The sequence below is a fragment of the Onychostruthus taczanowskii genome, unplaced genomic scaffold (assembly GCF_017590055.1).
Source record: "Onychostruthus taczanowskii isolate IOZ18803 unplaced genomic scaffold, ASM1759005v1 scaffold6, whole genome shotgun sequence".
In the NCBI taxonomy this organism is placed as follows: domain Eukaryota; kingdom Metazoa; phylum Chordata; class Aves; order Passeriformes; family Passeridae; genus Onychostruthus; species Onychostruthus taczanowskii.
The window spans coordinates 6,505,670-6,523,170 of NW_024503679.1; the positions used below are offsets into that span (position 1 = coordinate 6,505,670).

The 17,501-nt window shown below is 42.8% G+C and overlaps 1 protein-coding gene across 4 annotated transcripts in view; it reads left to right on the forward strand.

Annotated features, from left to right (window-relative positions):
• The first annotated feature begins 6 nt into the window (after nt 1–6).
• Nucleotides 7–17,501, forward strand: part of FAM214A (family with sequence similarity 214 member A) — a 47,157-nt gene continuing 29,662 nt past the window's right edge. The window contains exons 1-3 of one of the 4 annotated variants that reach the window (XM_041418812.1): nt 7–663; nt 808–993; nt 2,911–3,055. Coding sequence is in view for 2 of the 4 variants with exons in the window: in XM_041418811.1 (XP_041274745.1) it covers nt 978–993 (16 nt within the window). In the remaining 2 variants the exon portion in view is untranslated. Of the gene's footprint in view, nt 664–722; nt 994–2,910; nt 3,056–16,040; nt 16,114–17,501 lie in introns of those variants that run through there. The other 3 variants (XM_041418811.1, XM_041418813.1, XM_041418810.1) reach the window with 3 other exon arrangements.

Consider the following 17,501-nt stretch of genomic DNA (forward strand, 5'->3'; position numbering starts at 1 on the left):
GCGCAGCGGGGCCCGCGGTCCTGGCGGGCGGTGGTCGCGTTACCCGCCCCGTCGGCGGCCGAGCGTGGCGGGATCCCCCGGGCGAGCTGCGCCGCCCCGGCTCGCTCTGTCCTGCCCGCCGCCGGGCTGTGATGTGTGTGCCCCGCTCGGCGGGAGGCGGGGAGTGCCCGGCGGAGAGGAGGGGAGTTAGTCAGCGGCGAGGAGGAGGAGGCAGAGGCAGGGCCGGAGGCAGAGCCATGGAGAGCAGCGTTAGGCGGGCGGGGCGGCCTGTGTGACCGGGGCGCATCGCGGGGGCACGGCCCGGCAGCCCGGGCGGCAGCGGCGGGGCCGGGGATGAAGGTGCGGCGCAGCCCCCCGCCGCCAGCCGCCGGCCCGTGACGGGGCGGGGGCCGCGGCCCCGACGGGGCGGGCGGGGGGCCGCTCGCTGCCTTCCTCGGGGCAGGCAGGCAGGCGGGCAGGAGGGAGGGGACTCCGGCAGGGGCTGCCGTCGCCCGGGGCCGCGGTGACTCAGAGCCGGGGGTGAGCCGAGGTCTGTTGTTGTGGGATTTTTTTCCCCGGCAGGTTATAAATAGCCCCGCGCGGCGCCGTGTCACGGAAGGACACCCTGGCCGGGCGCGGGCAGAGGCCGCCGGCGCGCAGCCTCCCCCGGCCGGCCGCCGCCAGGTGAGCCGAGGTCTGTTGTTGTGGGATTTTTTTCCCCGGCAGGTTATAAATAGCCCCGCGCGGCGCCGTGTCACGGAAGGACACCCTGGCCGGGCGCGGGCAGAGGCCGCCGGCGCGCAGCCTCCCCCGGCGGGCCCCCGCCAGCCCGCCCGCCCGCGGGCCCAGCTGCCGTAGCGGCGGGGCCGCCTCCCGCCGGCTGTGCCCGCTCCCGGGGCGCGAGTGACACCGCTGGCCGGGGCAGCGACAGCCCGGCTCCGCGGGGACAGCGGCACAGCACCTCGGCCCTGTCAGACCTCGCTGAGGCAGCGGGGAAGATGAAGCCGGAACGAGGTAAACGGCTTATCGGTACATTTCTTTTTGTTTGTTTTGTCTGTAGGATTGGAAGTAACCCGGTGGTTGGCTTCGTTGTTATCGCTTTATTTCCTTACCCCCTCCCCTGTCATTTTGGGGGGTGGGAAAGGATCCAGACACTCGGGCTCAGCTCGGGAAATGCCAGTGGGAGTGGGATGCGGAAGGTGCCCCGCGAAGGGGGTTCCAGCCCCGTGTCCTGCCTGTCCTTCGGCTTTCCATTGTCTTGGATGGAAGAGACAAACGCCGTAGCGAAGTGCTTTTGCTGTGGGAATGCTGCAGTTCGTGTGTCAGACGCGGCCGGCTCGTTAGCACGGTCCTGCAGTGCTGAGGCGAGAGTCGGTCAAAGGCAAATCGGGCATCGACAGACAAAGCCAGCAGATGTAGAGATATCCAAATATAGCTGAAAAACACCCTGAAAATAACCATAACTTACATCTGTGTTGTTTTATAAACTGACAGTGCTTTTCCCCCCCTAGTTATAATGGAGGTATTTCATAACAAGCATGGTGAAATAGAAATTTTTCACGATTATTTGGTTACATCTTGTCGGATTACTGACATCTGGTTTTACAGAAAAATCAAGACGGCAGTCTACGTATATGTTTATAACACTTGAGCTCTTTTGCCGTGTAGCAACAGCTGCTGGTGCCCCTAGAGTTGGAAATATGTCATGACTTCTATTTTGATCCACAGGAGCAGTGATTATTGATTCGTGTTAAAGCAAGATATTTTTTTAAAGAAAATCTGAGAAGTGCACATCGTAGTATTACGAATGTTAATTAAAAGCAATAATCCATGTTTCCTAAAGTTTTGATGATTCTATTGATTATCTGGTTGCTTTTAGTTTAAAAAACATGTTCTGTGTCTCTTATAATCACTTTGGTGTTTTGAGAAACACTTTTATATAGCTCAGATATTCGTATTATATAGCTCAGATACTCGTATTAAATGCTAACACTTACATGACATACACATCCTAATTAGGTTTGTTAATGACATGTTTGCTAATAGCGACACTGCATACATGACCACTCTTAGGTGGATTTCTTGTTTGTGTGTGCTGCAAGGATTATATGGTGTGATGATAGCACAGATAGTACAGAAGCAATCATAAATTAATGGGGTTTAAGTACTATGGTTTTGAAATGGGCCTCATTGCTTTCCTCCTTGTTTCTTAACTGCTCAACCTTCACACTATCTACTGCAGCGAGGCTGGTTGTTTGTAGGATCTTTAGATTTTAATACCAGACTCTGAAGTTTGAAAACTGTTTACTGTCAGGGTGAAATTATATTTCAAAATAGCCAGGTAAAACCCAAGTCAATATTTGCAGCTTTAATATGTTCTAATCTAGCAGTTCAACATCTACATGACCTTTGTGTATTCCTTTCTTTAATTTTAGGCAGAAGGAGTTAGAACACTGCAAACATTTTCAGTTGCTGTATGATAAGTGATCAGATAACTTTTTTAACCAATCTGGTGTACAAGGAGCCAAATTTGTACAGAAAGCAAGTTATTAGGTTGCTGGGGTATTTTTTGTGGGGTTTTTTTTTTTCCTTTTTTTTCCTGTAAGCTGGGAGATAATAAATTGAGATTCTTATACAGTGTAAAGTGTTTACCATAAACTGGGCAAAATCCTTCAGAAGTTATGTCTTGAAATTCTTCTAAGATAATTAACAAAAGTCTTGAAATAAATCATGGATCTTACCAAACGTGGGAGGGTATCTCCAGCCATTTTAGTGGATCCCTCCAGCTTAACTGTGTGCTAATACAGTAGAGCAATACCATGCACAAAGGGGGCTGTGAAAGTGCTGCCTAAATGCCACGTGCAGCCCGCAGAGACTCTTAGGAGGCACGAATCATGCAAATGTTTACATGTGCTGCTTTCTGCATAGCAGCTGTACCACAGGACACAAGCAGTCAAGTGTGCAGTCACCTGCTTCCAATCGTCGCAGATTAATAGCAAAGGGCAGAGGAGAAGCAGACCACTCAGCTTGCCACAGGTTTCACTGCTCTGCAGAGCCTCAAAATCCTGAGAAGACTGTAAGTTCACACCCCAAGTAAAGCAAAAAGAAGCAGACTTTAAACAGGCTTGCAATGTGTTGGCTTTTTTTGTTGTTGTTCTCACAAGTAATGATATCAGAATCAGTTTGGAGCAGAGGGATGCAGTTCTTGTTGGAATTTAACTCAGCACTGCACTGAAGATTGTAATGCCCAGGCACATTGGGAGAGGTGTGATGTAGCCTTGGCTGAACTACCAGTAAGGTTCTTGTTATCCCCAGCAAAGATGGATGATGCAGGAGAAGAAAGAGGAGATGTAAATGTACAGCTGTTTTTATCAGTGGGACGTGCTACAGAATGTTTAAATTTAAGGAGGTGAGAGGGATGGACAGAAATGAAGAAAACATGGGAATGTGACCCTAAGATACTTAGCTATCTCTGTAGGAGGGAAAGTTGGAAAATTTGCAGCTATAGATATGTAATGTGTGAGAGCACTATGGAGGGGATGGAATATGGGGCTCTGCCTAGCAAACCTGCAGAGCAGTTGTGTGGGCGAGGGAGAGCAGGAAGAGAGCTTCGAAAGTGCAGGTAAGAATCTGGACTTATCCCTTTGCCATGCAAAGGCACAGGGCATTCCCAGGAGGTATCTCATGAGCATCACTCAGGACATGGCCATCAGGTGGGGTTTGAGTGTGGGAGGACAGTGGCTGCTCTGAGCACATTCCCAGAACTATCTGTCCTGGGTCTGGGGAACGCAGTAACTCAAGTACTGACGGCTGCTGCTCAGCTTTACCTTCCCTGTGCTGCTGTTCTTAAAGTGAACTGTTGAAGCATCTTGAAATACAGTGCTCATGGTTCTTCAGCTGAGGCTCCACTGGTGCCAGGGAGAAGAATTATTTATCTCCCTTTCTTACATACAATGTTTTGGGAGTGATGTTTGAGTTTGGGGTTAGTTTTGGTTGTTTCTTGGGTTTTTTTTTCTTTCTGCAGTAACAACATATCAGGTTACCTGGCTTTGATCCATGATATCATCACGATTTGGTTTCTGCAGTACAGCTGCCTAGTCAGCTGCTTCGTGCTGCATGTTTGGACGGACGGCTGTTTCCTTTCTCGAGTACAGAGCTTTGCTCTTGCTTCTATTGAACTTCGTTCTAATGACTTCTGGTCGCTTCGGCAGTTTATTGAGTTTGGAAGACAGAATAAGGCTTCGTAGCAGAGTGCTTGCAAAGTTTTCCAGCTCAGCTTTGTTCATAAACTCTATAAACACACTGTTTCACCATCAGCATTAATGAAAACATTGCATAATGTCAGGGTGATAGCTTGCTGCCAAACTCAGAAGGCTTGTTATGTACTCTTAGAGTACACTTGGTGCACAACTGGAAAACATCTTGTGGTTTAGATGAATCTAGAGTATAGTCATATTTTACTGTGGAAATGTTACAAGACATCAAAAGTTTTGCTATAGTCTAAATAGCTGGGAGTTATTGCTCCTTCCTCCTCGCTCCCCCTCACAGCATGAATGATCAGTTAAAGGAGGAGGACAGGCTTGTTTGTCTCTAAATACATGCTGGCTGGTTTTTATCACCTTATTCTAGTATTTTCTTACTTTCTTATTGCCTTGCTTTGTTTATTCCTCTATGTGTGTTCTCTGTGTAGAGACTATTTTGTTTTCACTTACAAATTAAATAAAAAGCAGTCCTTTCTTACTTTTTGAAGCATTAATTCCCTCCTTGAGATTATCCTAATTTCCAGAAATGACTTTCTGTCTACAAGAGAGGAATAAGCAGACTGAAGATTGCTTTTTGTCTTCTTCCTTCTTTGCAAGTCAAACTTGGATATGTGCCTCAGGGTCTGTTTGTAGTAACTGGGTTAAGGAACTTCTGCCACATTACTTGGTGGGTTGGTGTGGAAAGAGGTAACTCTTGGTTCAGCAAAAGTCTGTTTACTGCCTCTTGTGGGAAACATAGCTGAGGCATTTTGGGATCTATATGCGGGGAAAGCTGGAGGAGAGATTAATGAAGAGTTGATGGAATTTAGATTCTTAGGAGGAAGGATGAGGAGGCATGGGACTTGGGGGAAGTGAGCTGAACCAGTGTGTTCAGTTGTGGAGTTGGTTGTTAATTTAGGAGATGTGGGTAAGGCCCTTGTTTTTATAAGCATAAAATATGCCCTATATTAACTGGGGAAGATGTTATGGAAAACTTCAGCAAAGATGATGTGCTGCAGAGTAGGAAGTGAAAACATATATTGAAAAAAGATGAGCTGTTTTAGTGTCCTATATTGAACCGTGATACAGACACTTTAATTTTGTAGTATCTTCTCAGTGAAATGTCACAAAGCACTTAAACTTTTCCACGGCAGAATGATGCAGCCAGTCAACAAAGCAATAAACTGGAAATGAGCTGCTTCCTGCTCGCTGGAGTTGTCACTGCAAAGGCGTCCGGGCAATGCTCGGGGCTGGGTTGCCACAGGTAAGTGCAGGTTGGATGCTGATGAGCTGGGCTGACGCTGTGCCTGCCCCAGGAAGCCCCCGGGCAAACAGGGCACGTGTGGCCAGCTGCGTGTGCCCCGGGAGCCTGCTCCTCCTGCCTGCACGGCTGTCACATCAAACCTGCTTGTTCTCGGAAAGAAAGAGCACCTAAAACTGTTCCGGGTAAAAAAAAACCCCACCGCCCCAAGCTAACTGACAGGGACTGCACTCGGATTCCCTTTATGGGGCATGGAGCCATGCAGCTCTCATCTTTGGGGAGAGCAGATTTGTCCTGATAGATAATATATAGATACAGGATATGAGTGAGCAGGAACAGGAGCCTTTTCTTTTTAATTGAGGGTGGAGTCTAGATGCTTTCAATACAATTCTGTCCTTGCACCTGAGAAATGGCAGTATCAACTCTTTTTATTAAATTTCTACCTCAAACATTTAACTTGGAAGAATTCTTAGCTTTTAGCTGCTTAACTTTTTAAAAATGTTAGGCACCAAAAAATTCCAAGTATATTTATTTGTAGAATGGAAAATCTCAGGTTTTAATTTGAAATGCCAGTTTTTCTTACATGTTCTGCAGTTTGTACCTAGCTACAAGAAACGTCTTCCTGTTGTAAAAGTATTTCTTGGGTTGGAAGGGTGCTTTTATCATTGTTCAGGAATGAAAGTTCTTCATGGCATACCTGTTCCTCAGAGAGAACCATCCCGGTAACAACTTTGCCTTTTTTTTTGTAGTTTGCTTGGTGTTGTCCGTATTAGCTGGCTTTAGCTGTTGCTAAAAGAGATGCTGCTGGAGTGGCATTTCGGTGGATATTTTGGGGATTGTGGATATGCCAAGCCATAGGCTTAGAATATATAAACTGACCCTTCTGACCATATTCTTTACTTGCTGCAGTGAGAAACTTTGGCATGTCAGTTCAGATCCCTGGGGTGAAACATATTAGGTTGGACTTTGCTGTTAAGGGCAGTGTTGACATTATCATTGGATCTGAGGTCTGCCAGCTTCTAAATGTTTTTAAAAATAAGCTAACATTTATAAATACAGATTCTCATGAGAGACAAGAGTTTGCTGCCAAATGAAATTCTACTTATTAAAATTAGAAGTCTTCTGTGAAAACAGAGTAACTGATGAGAACAAACCATTTATATGACATTTGAAATGAACTTGCTCTGTCTGCCTCACTGTTTATAAAATGTTTCTTTGGTATTTTCATGGACTTCTACTAATAGCAGCCATTTACTGGTGGAGAAATAGCCATAACCTTTTATCTTTTCAGCAATGAGTTTAAGGTAACAGTCCAGCTATTCTTTTAGTCCATAAGGTCTTGCAGTTTAACTGTAAATATAGTAATAGTTATTGTCTCCATTCCAATGTAATACTGGTTAAAGTATGTTTTTTAGATTTTTGAAAGTGTCTCACATAATTGTCTTTCAAAGGAGGTGGTAAATTGTTCTGTCTTTGCAGGTCATTTAAATGTAATGTTTAGACAGAAGCCAATTTTAAGTTAAAATTGTTTTAGAAGAACATGTACAATTGCATGGTTACCTTTGTACTACCCAGTACTAAAACTTCATGTATAAGTAGGTAATTAAAGATGAATGCAAATACAGAAGAGTGCCTCTTGGACCTGGGTAGGTAGCTGGACTTTGGAAGACTTCACTTTCATTACCTATTCCTGTTTCTGCTGGTCTCGTGCAGGGTGGCATGACTGTAGCTACAAGCACATGGCTGAAGCCATGTGAGTTATTCTTGCTCTGCAATCAGAGCTGTACTGAGATTGGAAGAGATTTTTTTTTTTTTACAAAGGCTACTTGTAGACAGTATAATTGAATGGTAAGTCATGAAAATTCTCCATCTTTTCTTAACAATTCGCAGTTAATCTGACCAAGTCAAAACCAGCTCACTTGTGCTAATACTTTTCCTTCTATGTTAAATGGGCCTGACTAGTTCTTTTTTTTTTTTAGAGATTTTTCATGCTAGCTTTGGGACCAAAGCTGGTTCAAGTTGCTGTCTGGGATGGTATTACAACATCACATTGACTCAAAATGCAAAGATGTAATAAGGTAGCATGAGGATGTTCTTGGGGATAATTTGGAGAGGGAGCTGTGTGTGAGGCAGATGGGAGGGAAGCACTCTGCATACATGAAATACTAATGACATTTCACATCTATGCTGGTTGCGTGAGTCCATATAATGAATAAAAGCAAATAAAATAGCCTCTCTGAGAAATCTCCTGAAGAACTTTGTTTCTTCAGGAGCCATAAGGGGAGTTCTTCCCCCCACCCATACACATTTGTTTTGGTGTGACCACTTTTCTTTACATGGGCAGGCATGCAGTGTCTCTCTGTGCAGGTATGTAGTACCAGTAACTATAGGGCAGCTAAGCTTCCCTCTTAGCAATGATCAATGTGTTTCCCAAACCTATTGGCTTTTTCTAAGGAAAAAAGTCAGATTTTCTTCTGAGGCATAAAAAAGGGAGAATATATCTGAAATAAGGAGACTGGTTGCACATGAGCAATGTCATCTGTTTTCAATTACACTAGTTAGTGATCTTTTTTCCATCAAGATCCCTGGGAACCAGGTTGTTAAGTAAGTCCATTTTGGATAGTGAACTACTTTAGGGAGTCTATGAGCAGGTGACTGCTTGTGCTAATTTAACCTCTTAATGGTGCTTGCTGTGTATGCAGGGATTCCTTTTGCCCACTAATGAGCCTTCAGGATTTCTAGGACATATTTCACACTTCTCTGTGCTGTAACAAATCAAGCTTCTTTCTCAGGATGCTGTGCAAGTATCATCTTGTTTTGTATAATGGGGACAGGAAGGGCAAAAAGAGACGCAGAACTTCAATAGAATTGAAGATGGCAAGTATTATTCCATATCCTCAGTGCAGTCAGCACCACAATGGGAGGTGGTAGAGTGGCAGCTGATTTCTTCTGAGGGACAAGGGAAGAAGAAGGAGAGGTGCAGGAAGAGCTGCTGTGGTCAGCCTGCTTTTTTTTCAGAGCAATGGGAAGCCCTTCTCCCCTGCCAGGTATTGTTCTCCTTGATTCCCTGCCAGGGCACCAGCCCAGCAACACAAGTGAAACAAACCATGGCTCAAACTCGCACTTCCAGGCAGGTCAGCAAGTTTGGTGGAAGGCTTTGTTTGCAGACTTGGGGGGGCAGAGAGGGTGTGTAAGAGCAGTATCTGAGTAAATGTCTCTGACGGCTACTTGCCATAACTTCTGTGTTAACAAAGAGTGAAGTTTTGATATGTTGAGCTGATGCTTTTTTTAATGTGCAGTTTTCTGTAAAGTCACAAGTGCTGGTGCATTTCCTTTGCATGTTAGATCTGAATCTTTAAATATGAATCTTCAAGACTTCTATTTACTTTTCTTTATTTTTTAAATTTTCATTAAGTAGGTGAATTTGAGGGTAGGGGAGAAGAGAATAGTTGCATCAAGAAGGGAAGAACTTCAGTAACTATTACAGTGATATGGAATAAAAGAAGAGGAGTTTTCTATCAATAGGAATTGAACAGGGACAAAATTGTGAAGGTCAGCATGGACTGGGAATGCAGTTAGGTCAAAGGGATTTGATACCAACACTTATGCTGCTCAAAGGTAAACCCTTTTTTCTCTGCCATAAATGTCTTTAAAATTGAGCTTCAAGTATATTTTCTATGCAAGTTTTCTCACTTCAGTTGCCTTTTAGTGAAAAGTATGTCTTCGCTTTGTTTTAATCTGAGGGGGAAATAGCTTCTTCCTTTTGAAGCACATGCTATTTGAATCGCCAGAGGAATTTTGTTTACTGTGGGGAAACCATGAGAAACAAAGTATCTGGGGAGCTGGAATTGGAGGATAGGCCTTGAGTAATGGTTGCTACCGTAGCTGTACCAGCAGTAGTACTCATGGTGCAGCTGCCTACACCATGCTAACACAAGCAAGGTGTGGAGGACTCCTGAGGACTGCTGGGAAAAAGTGGAGGAGTAAAAGCAAATAGCTGGTTTATGCATGGGAAACAGGAGGAATAGTTGATAATGCTGGAAATGTCTGAAGGCAAAGTTGAGTGTAAAGCTGCTAGAATGGACACCTGGCTCATCTTGCATCAAGCACTTAGGCCAGGCATGATGGGCTGTTATTGTGCTGCCTCTGGATGTTTGCTACGAGAGCCTCACTGAATTAACAGCTTTCCATGAGAAAGTATTTTGGATCCACTAGAGATGAAAGTTATGGTGCTTGATGTGCATTGTACGTTCTTTCATACCATCCTCATGTTGAGAAAATGTAATGGACTTTGACAAATGTTTCAGGACACTTTTTGTAAGCTGGTGAAATTAATTCTTGTGTAAGTTTCTAGTCTGAGCAGCTTTATGTTGCTCACTGATTTTTATTTTATTGATTTGATTTTAATTTTTGTTTGATGTAAAAATCATAGTGGGACCATTAGCATCTGATGCTTTCAGCTTCTCTAGGTGTACTGTGGACTGCATGTAGCCTTTCTCACTCAAGAAATTTGAGTTTGAACATAAGTAAAAGGAAAACTATACACAGAGTGTAAGTGGTATGTCTAACCATCTCTTTAGCATGCATTGCAAGCATCAAGAACTGACCTCAGCTTTGTTCTGAGGAATTGAGCATCTGTACTGGGAGAAGGGGAATAAGGCTGCCTACATGAGAGCACTTGGTGGTTTTGTGTTCTGCAAATTAGTAACTCAATCCAAAATGTTTGTTTCAAGGAAGGGATATGTTAGTAGAAGTGTATTTTTATTTTTAGCTTGTCTCCATGGCTAGGCTGTGTAAATATAAGGTGCTGTGGAGTCAGGCTTTGCTCCCTAGGAGTCACATGCACACCTTGCTTCTCCTGCACAAGGCAGGGCTGGAACCTGAATTTTCTGACCTGCCTCATTACTAGACATCCTGTGCTTTGGCATGGCCTTCAAAGGTTGAAGTTGAGTGTTTTTTATATTAATGTAGGGTTGATGACAATTATGTCTATGGGCAAGTGCCTCTGAATTGATGTGTAATTCACTTGATACTGAGATGAACCATACTTGGCTCTGATTTCCTGCTTTATGGAATGTGTAGGGCTGCTTACTCCCAAAGTGATGGGATAAAATCCATATGTATGAAGACCTCACCTTTTTCAATTTTAGAAGTGTTATTTTATTTGTGGCAGAAGGTGGGTTAAAATATAGTCTGGTTGTCTTGATTATTGCCTGTCATTTTGCACAGTGCTAGAACTGTGAGCATAGTAGTAGTATTTGAAGTTCATGTGCTTTATGATGGTGAAGTATGCAGCCTAGGATAAAGTCCTGTGTGCTACCATATTCTCATGTAAAGCACCTTGTGCCTCTGGAATTTGTGAGAGCATGAGAGATGCAATAAATGAGTAATGTCCTTCAAGGTAGGCTTTGTTTTGGTAGAATTTCTAATATTGCAGTTTATAAATTTAGCATGTTATTATGCCGAGATGCATTCACTTCTGGGGCGTTCATCTACAAACAGGCACAGAACTCAGCTTAGTGTACCTACAGCTGGTTTAGGGCTGTAAGCTTAAAAGCTGGAGTGTCAACAAGCTGTCCTACTTTTACTGTACTTGAAGAATATCTGGTGTGAAAAGGATCTTTGTGGTTGCGCTGCAGTAATGCAGTGTGGGGAGACTGTTCAGGAGCAGTGTGGTGGGTAGGTGTGCCCATCATCTACAGACAGCTGCTCATCACTAAAAATTTGTTAGCTGGCCTGTAAAAACAGCTGGTGGCTACTGAATGCTGTCTCTGCTGGCCCCGGTGGGAATTGACTCTGGTGTTGTTGCTCCTGCTTCTTGTTAGCAAAATTTCTAAACATACCATCTTTATTAATGTGATAAATATTCCTCTTACCCCTCCCATTCCTTCTGTACGTACTGAATAACTGTTTTATAGAAAATCATTTGAGTACTTTTCTCAAATGCTAGGTAGTTGCTTGATTAAGAAAACCTGGAATTGCTTTTTCAGACAACTGTGTGAATGATGGTGTTTTTGTAGAAGTAAATGTTCCATGAAGGAAAAATACTTGGAAAGCAAGCAGGTAAAATATACAGGAAGTCTGAATGTCAGTGACTAATGAAATGGTATGTTTTGCATCTAACTCTCTGTTAGGCACTATCTGTATGTAAGATCTTTAAATGGGCCAACTACTAAAAGGTATCTGACCTTCCTCAGATAAAATGTCTATTTAAAAATCTTGTATAGACTGTGTTTTCTTGCGACCACAGCTAAATTATACTGGTATATAAAATGTGAGTGGGGAAAAGTAATTTTGTGAAGTGGCATGTTTTCCATGCTCTTGAATGGGTTAGTGAGTGGTACTGGATTTTGAATGTGGTTGTGTAGTCTAGTTTGATCTGGACTTTTCATAGTTTCATGGTATCTAATTACAGAACAAGGGTTTTAGTCTAGCTTTGTGATGTGGTTAGGCTGAGAGTGAGATAGGTTTTTTGCACTGATTATGTTAATATGGTACTGTCATCTGACTTTAATACTTGTAAATACGTCAGAACTGGATGAAATTGTTTAACGTAGCCAGTACATTGTTTAGACTATATCTAAAATAGTACATGCTGTTTTGAGACTACTCTCTTGAAACATCCTCATAAATTAGTCCTCAGAAGTGCCCATTACAAATACTGAAGTAAGAGCTGCAGTAGTGCGAGGGGAGCTGGATCCTGCTCCCCGCTGTGTGCCCCGGGAGGGTCGGAGGAGGGAGGCGGCCGAGCCACCCCCGAGTGGGCTGAGCCGCGGAAAAGGAGCACTGGGAAGTTGGCTGGTGCCGGCTGGCAGGAGGACGGGCTGGCGGCTTTTTCCGCTCCAGATGTAAATATTCATCACCTCGCAGCCTGCAGCTCGGGCTGGCTCTCCGGAGCGCTGCCGTGCGGGAACATTCCGTGTGCGGTGCCAGCGCGCAGACAGCCGGCAGCTGCTCCGGCTGGAGCGGGGAGCGCGGTGCCGGCGTGCCCGGAGCAGGGCAGCGGCCCTGGCATCCCCTGCGAGGGGGCCGCGGCACGGCGCTCGGGGCACAGCGCGGTGCCGGTGCCGTGCTCTGCGGCGGGTCCGCCCAACAAGTTCAAGCTGTGTAACTCGGAGTAGTCGGCAGTTGTTGGCGGTGTTTGTCTGAGAAAGGTGGTTGGAAATCCACCTATACTGAAGTGTAGCGAAGTTCGCCTCTCCGGCTGAGTCTGTAAACAGTTCCTTTAGAAACCCAAACCAGACATTCTTCCTTTCCTTCCGTGTGCTGAGCCTATGAAACGCTTAATTTCTGTGCGTTGGGGGTTGGCTTTTCGTTTTCCTTTTTTAACGTTCCCTTAAAGGAAAGTAATGGACAGCCTAAAAATTAACTCGGTTAATTCATTATGTTGTTAGGGCAAGAGTATTAAATGTCCTGGAACAGGAGGGGAGGATTTTTAAGCCTTAAAAGTGAGACGTGTAGTTAAGTGTCAGATGTGCTAACAGTTGTAGTTAGTGTAGCCATATGTAACTGTTTGACTCTTCATTGTTATGAGAAAAAAACCAACCTCTTCCCCCTCCCAAAAACACCCTGAAGCTTAACTGAGTTTCTTCTGTGCCTTGTTATGTAGGTCAAGTTTCTCTCCTCTTTTTTTTTTTTTTTTTCCTCCAGCAGAAGGAAACTATTACAGTATTTTGATTTCTGCTAGAAACAATGCATGAAACATTATTAGCCCTTTGCCACTACTTGTTTGTCTTGGGGCAAATGAAGCTGATGCAAATATGTCAGCTTTGGGGGCAATAAAAATATGTATTTTTCATTAGCATCTTACTGGTTGCTCAACTATATGGTATAAAAAGCTAATTAATATTATACTAAACTCAGTGCAGAATTGAGGATTATCTATTGCTTTTTATGCAAACTTTTTATCTAAAAATGTGACTGTTGCTCTGACCAACTACTTGCATATATATTTATTCATATATATATATATATGTATGTATATTCATCCTGTGTCCAGAGCTTGTTGATATTCCTCTGAAAAGTGCAAAAGCTCTGATTTAAGTGAGCTTGCTGACATTGGATGATCCACTCCTGGCACTGGAGGAGGAATGATTCCACTAGTGTACTCTTGTGTTTTGTGTGGGAATATTGGCTTTGAATCACTGAAACACTGCTTTATAAAGTAGTAAGGAATTTCTGGGAATTTCATAATTGCATAGATTAAATTTTAAATATGTGAGCCTACCATTTTGCAATGTGGAAAATTACCATATGTTAGGGAAGAGGGAGGCAAACTAGATTTTTGGCTGAAATTCTGTTAAGCCTTTCAGTTTTGACCCTATGTAATGTTTTATTATTTGGAGTACCAGAAGACTATTACAGCTTAATAACATGACTTAGAGTATGGAAACTTGTAAATAGCTGAATTGTGCTGTGTGACACAGTTCAATTCTAAAACTATCAAAAATGTTCTTTTGTTTTATGCATTCAAAATTCTGTAGTAGGCTCTGGTGTCCATTTTAAAGTGCAGTGTTTTACACAGCTTGAGAGTTGTAATGTCCTCATTTATCCTCCCAAATAAAATTTAAAAACAATTTTATGGGCCTGGCCACTCTCCCAGAATTTTTTTTTTTTCGATGGGAAGCATATATTGTCTCTTTTGTAACTTTTTTACTTTTGCAGGTTACTGTTTAACCACTTATGGGCAGGCGCTGTAGGTGAAGGTTAATAGCATTGGGAAAATGACCCGAGGAGCTTCATGCTGCTCCACCATCATAAATTTCATCTCTCAGAGCTCCTTGCATTTCTCAGGAAGGAGTATAATCTCTGCCTTTGGTCTGCTAGCCTTATGCCTCTCCCTCCTCCCCACCCTCTCAATAATTTGGGCTGCAAATACTGAAACCTGCTGAAGCTGGAGGTAGCCTTACTAGCTAGGAGGAGGATTTTGGGTGGTCAAACATGTTCTGACAAAGTTCCACAAGATAAATTATCCACCACTTAGATGACAATGAATGGTTTGTAACATCAAAGTTTTGGGAGATCAAGTAGCACAAAGAGAAGATGAATACAAAAAAGAAGCTGCAGTAGAAGAGGTCAGATGTTATGAAAATAGTTTGCTCTGGGCTTTTTGTTTTGTCTTTTTCTGTATTTCAGATAAAATAATGGAATTCTTAATCTGCGTTCCTCACCTGATCACACTTCCTAACAAGTGCTTTTTTTCTGGTGTGCTTTTTTAGTTACCCTGATAGTTCTAGCAGAAGTGCTGCAGAAGTTTTCAGCTTGTAGGTGTAATTTCTAACTGACATGATGTTGTAATAAAGTTATAGGACTATCAGCTTCTACTTAACCTGTGTGCTATAATGTTTAATGTCTTGTCCATTAAAATAAAATTATTGAATTCTTCTTAAGTGTTTCCATCTCTTCTCCCTGTTAATGCTCTTTACAAGCTTTATTATCAGTGCATTTTAATTCTTCTTGAGTGTTTCCATCTCTTCTCCCTTCTCCCTGTTAATGCTCTTTACAAGCTTTATTATCAGTGCATTTGCACTCTTAGGTTTGTTTCTCATTTTCTTGTTTTTCAGTTATTCTGGGGAAAAAAAATTGCAGCTCAGTGGCATTAGTAGGTGCCTTGCATGTAGGCATAAAATGTGCTTAATAGTTCTTCCCCACAACTGTATTTATCTTGAGCTTAGTTCTGCCATCAGTGTTCACATTCTTGTTGGAGTTGAACAAGCCTCTCGAGTTGACTTGGTCTGATGGAAAGCTGCCCTGGATGTATTTCTCCAATCCTTCACATATCTGTAATGGAGAATTTTCCTGAACCTGCGAAAAGGAAAACCTCTTCAGGCACTTCTAGGCTGTTTAGTTGTATCATTCTCTTTTGAACCAGAAGTAGTGACACTGGGTCCTTGTTCTGGATCTCTAAACCCTTGTATTATATCAGATCTATCCTATGCATGTGTGGTTGTATCTACCAGGTCTCTCATCTTTGTAGTCTGAGAAGGCATCTGAGCCTGTACTGTCTCTCAGCCATGTTCTGCTGCTCTGAAATTATTTGTGCATACAACAGGCTGCTGGTCTGCTTGTCCTCATGAAAGACACAGCAGCCTGGAAAAGACTGTCTTGTTATTGGGATGTGTGGCTTTGTCTTCTGATGCCCTGCAACTCTCTGTATTCCACATAAGTATTTTCAAAATTTTTTTCTACTTTATAATTTTGAAGGATCTGAGTTTTGCTGGCTGTACCTGTGAACAAAGTGCTCTGAGCATATGTTAGGGTGTTAAATGACTGAAACAAGGACTTCCTGCTTCCTGCTGAAGGCCTCTTCCTTGCCCTTAATAGTACTGGGTTTTGGTTTTTTTGGGGTTTTGGGGGTTTGTTTTGGATGGGTTTTTTTATTTGGGTTTTTTTTTTGTTTGTTTGTTTGTTTGTTGGGGTTTTTTTGGGGGGATTTTTTTTTTTTTTTTTTTTTGTGAAGTAGTTTTAGGAACAGTAAGATGCATTGTTCCCTCTTGTCACTGTACAGCCTCCTACTTTCTTCTTAAGGGTGTGATGAGTGAGGAGCAACAAGACTGGCCTGCTTTCCTAGAATGAGACTCAGAGTATTTTTCTTTAGGTTGTGCAGATTTAAATGAAGATAGCAGAGTAAAGGTAAGGTAAAATGCTTTTAACTCCAAAATTCTAAGCTTGGAAATGAATAACTAAGTTTTATTTTCTTCATGTATGCAGCAAGTAGGCAAACATATTTCAGATTCTGTCAGAGGATAAAAGGCAGTATTTACTTGTTAGTGACACATGGTTGAATCAATGCTATTCATCCCTGAAATAAAAATACAAAACTTTTCTTTTGCAATATCAAGAAGTTGGGATAAAGAAGATTGAGGAATGTTGTGGAACTTGGGGAAGATAATGTACAGTGGAGTGTACTTAAATGGGAGGGTTATAGCCTCTCCTGGAGTTCAGCCACATCATCTACTGTCTGATGAAATTATTTTCAAATTGCTGTCTAACAATAAAGCTGCTGCTTCTAGAGGTTGGTGTCTGCATAACTGTTTGCTTTTTCCTTGGTGAGGAAGGAGAATATTGGCCAACTTAAAGTAATGGTGGTCATCCTACCTGAAAGGTAACTGAGCCCTCAGATGAATGTCCACTTTAATTACGAGATTTTTCAAAAGGGCTGAAGGTAGGGAGACTTAAATAGCAAGCACCAGTGCTAACAAGCAAGACTGTTGTTAAATAGTTAATAACAGATGGCTGAACTTCTGATGCAAATGATGAGACAGAACAAGAGAAGTTCTCTACATCCTGACCCAGCAACTCCTCACTACTGCCATGGAAACTAACACATTTTACTCTCCAGTTTTAGCAAAGTTTATGAAACTCAAGATAACTTGTTGGTTTTACGACTTTAAAACAATTTCTGAAAGGCAAAGCAAACCAGCTGGAGAATGAGAAAAGGTAAACGAAGAAAAAGTGGATATGAATTCCTAGAGGCCTTGTGTATTGAAGTTCCTATAACATCTTTCCAAAAGATTTCTGAAGTACTGTATACTTTAAAATGCCTGGCAGTTAAAACATCAGTTTAAATGCAGAAGTTTATAATCTGAGCAAATCTCTGAGTCCTTTCCATTTCACTAAACATGAAAATTGCCCCATGCAACTTGAATGGCATTGGAAAGGGAGTAGGAGGTGGGAAGCTGTCTGCATTTGACCTGGGCATGGCAGAGGTGAGGAGGAGCCTGTGGTGGGGTGGATGTGACTTCTCTGACTTGCACTGGCCTTGGGCTGTGTGAGCAGGATGCTGGAAATGCCCCAAGTGTTGTCTTGTTTTTATAGTGAGGTTACTCTATGAGTCCTGTAGCTACTGTAGTTCAATTCAAACCAGAATGTCAATATCTCTTTTTAGGGTAAGACATCTGAAGGATTGTTGTAATAGACTAAACTTCATGGCATTGAAAGTACTGGAGGGTGGGGTTTCATTTGGGAAGTCATGAACAAGAGTTGTATATATAACTGAGTCCAGGTCACTTCTCATACAG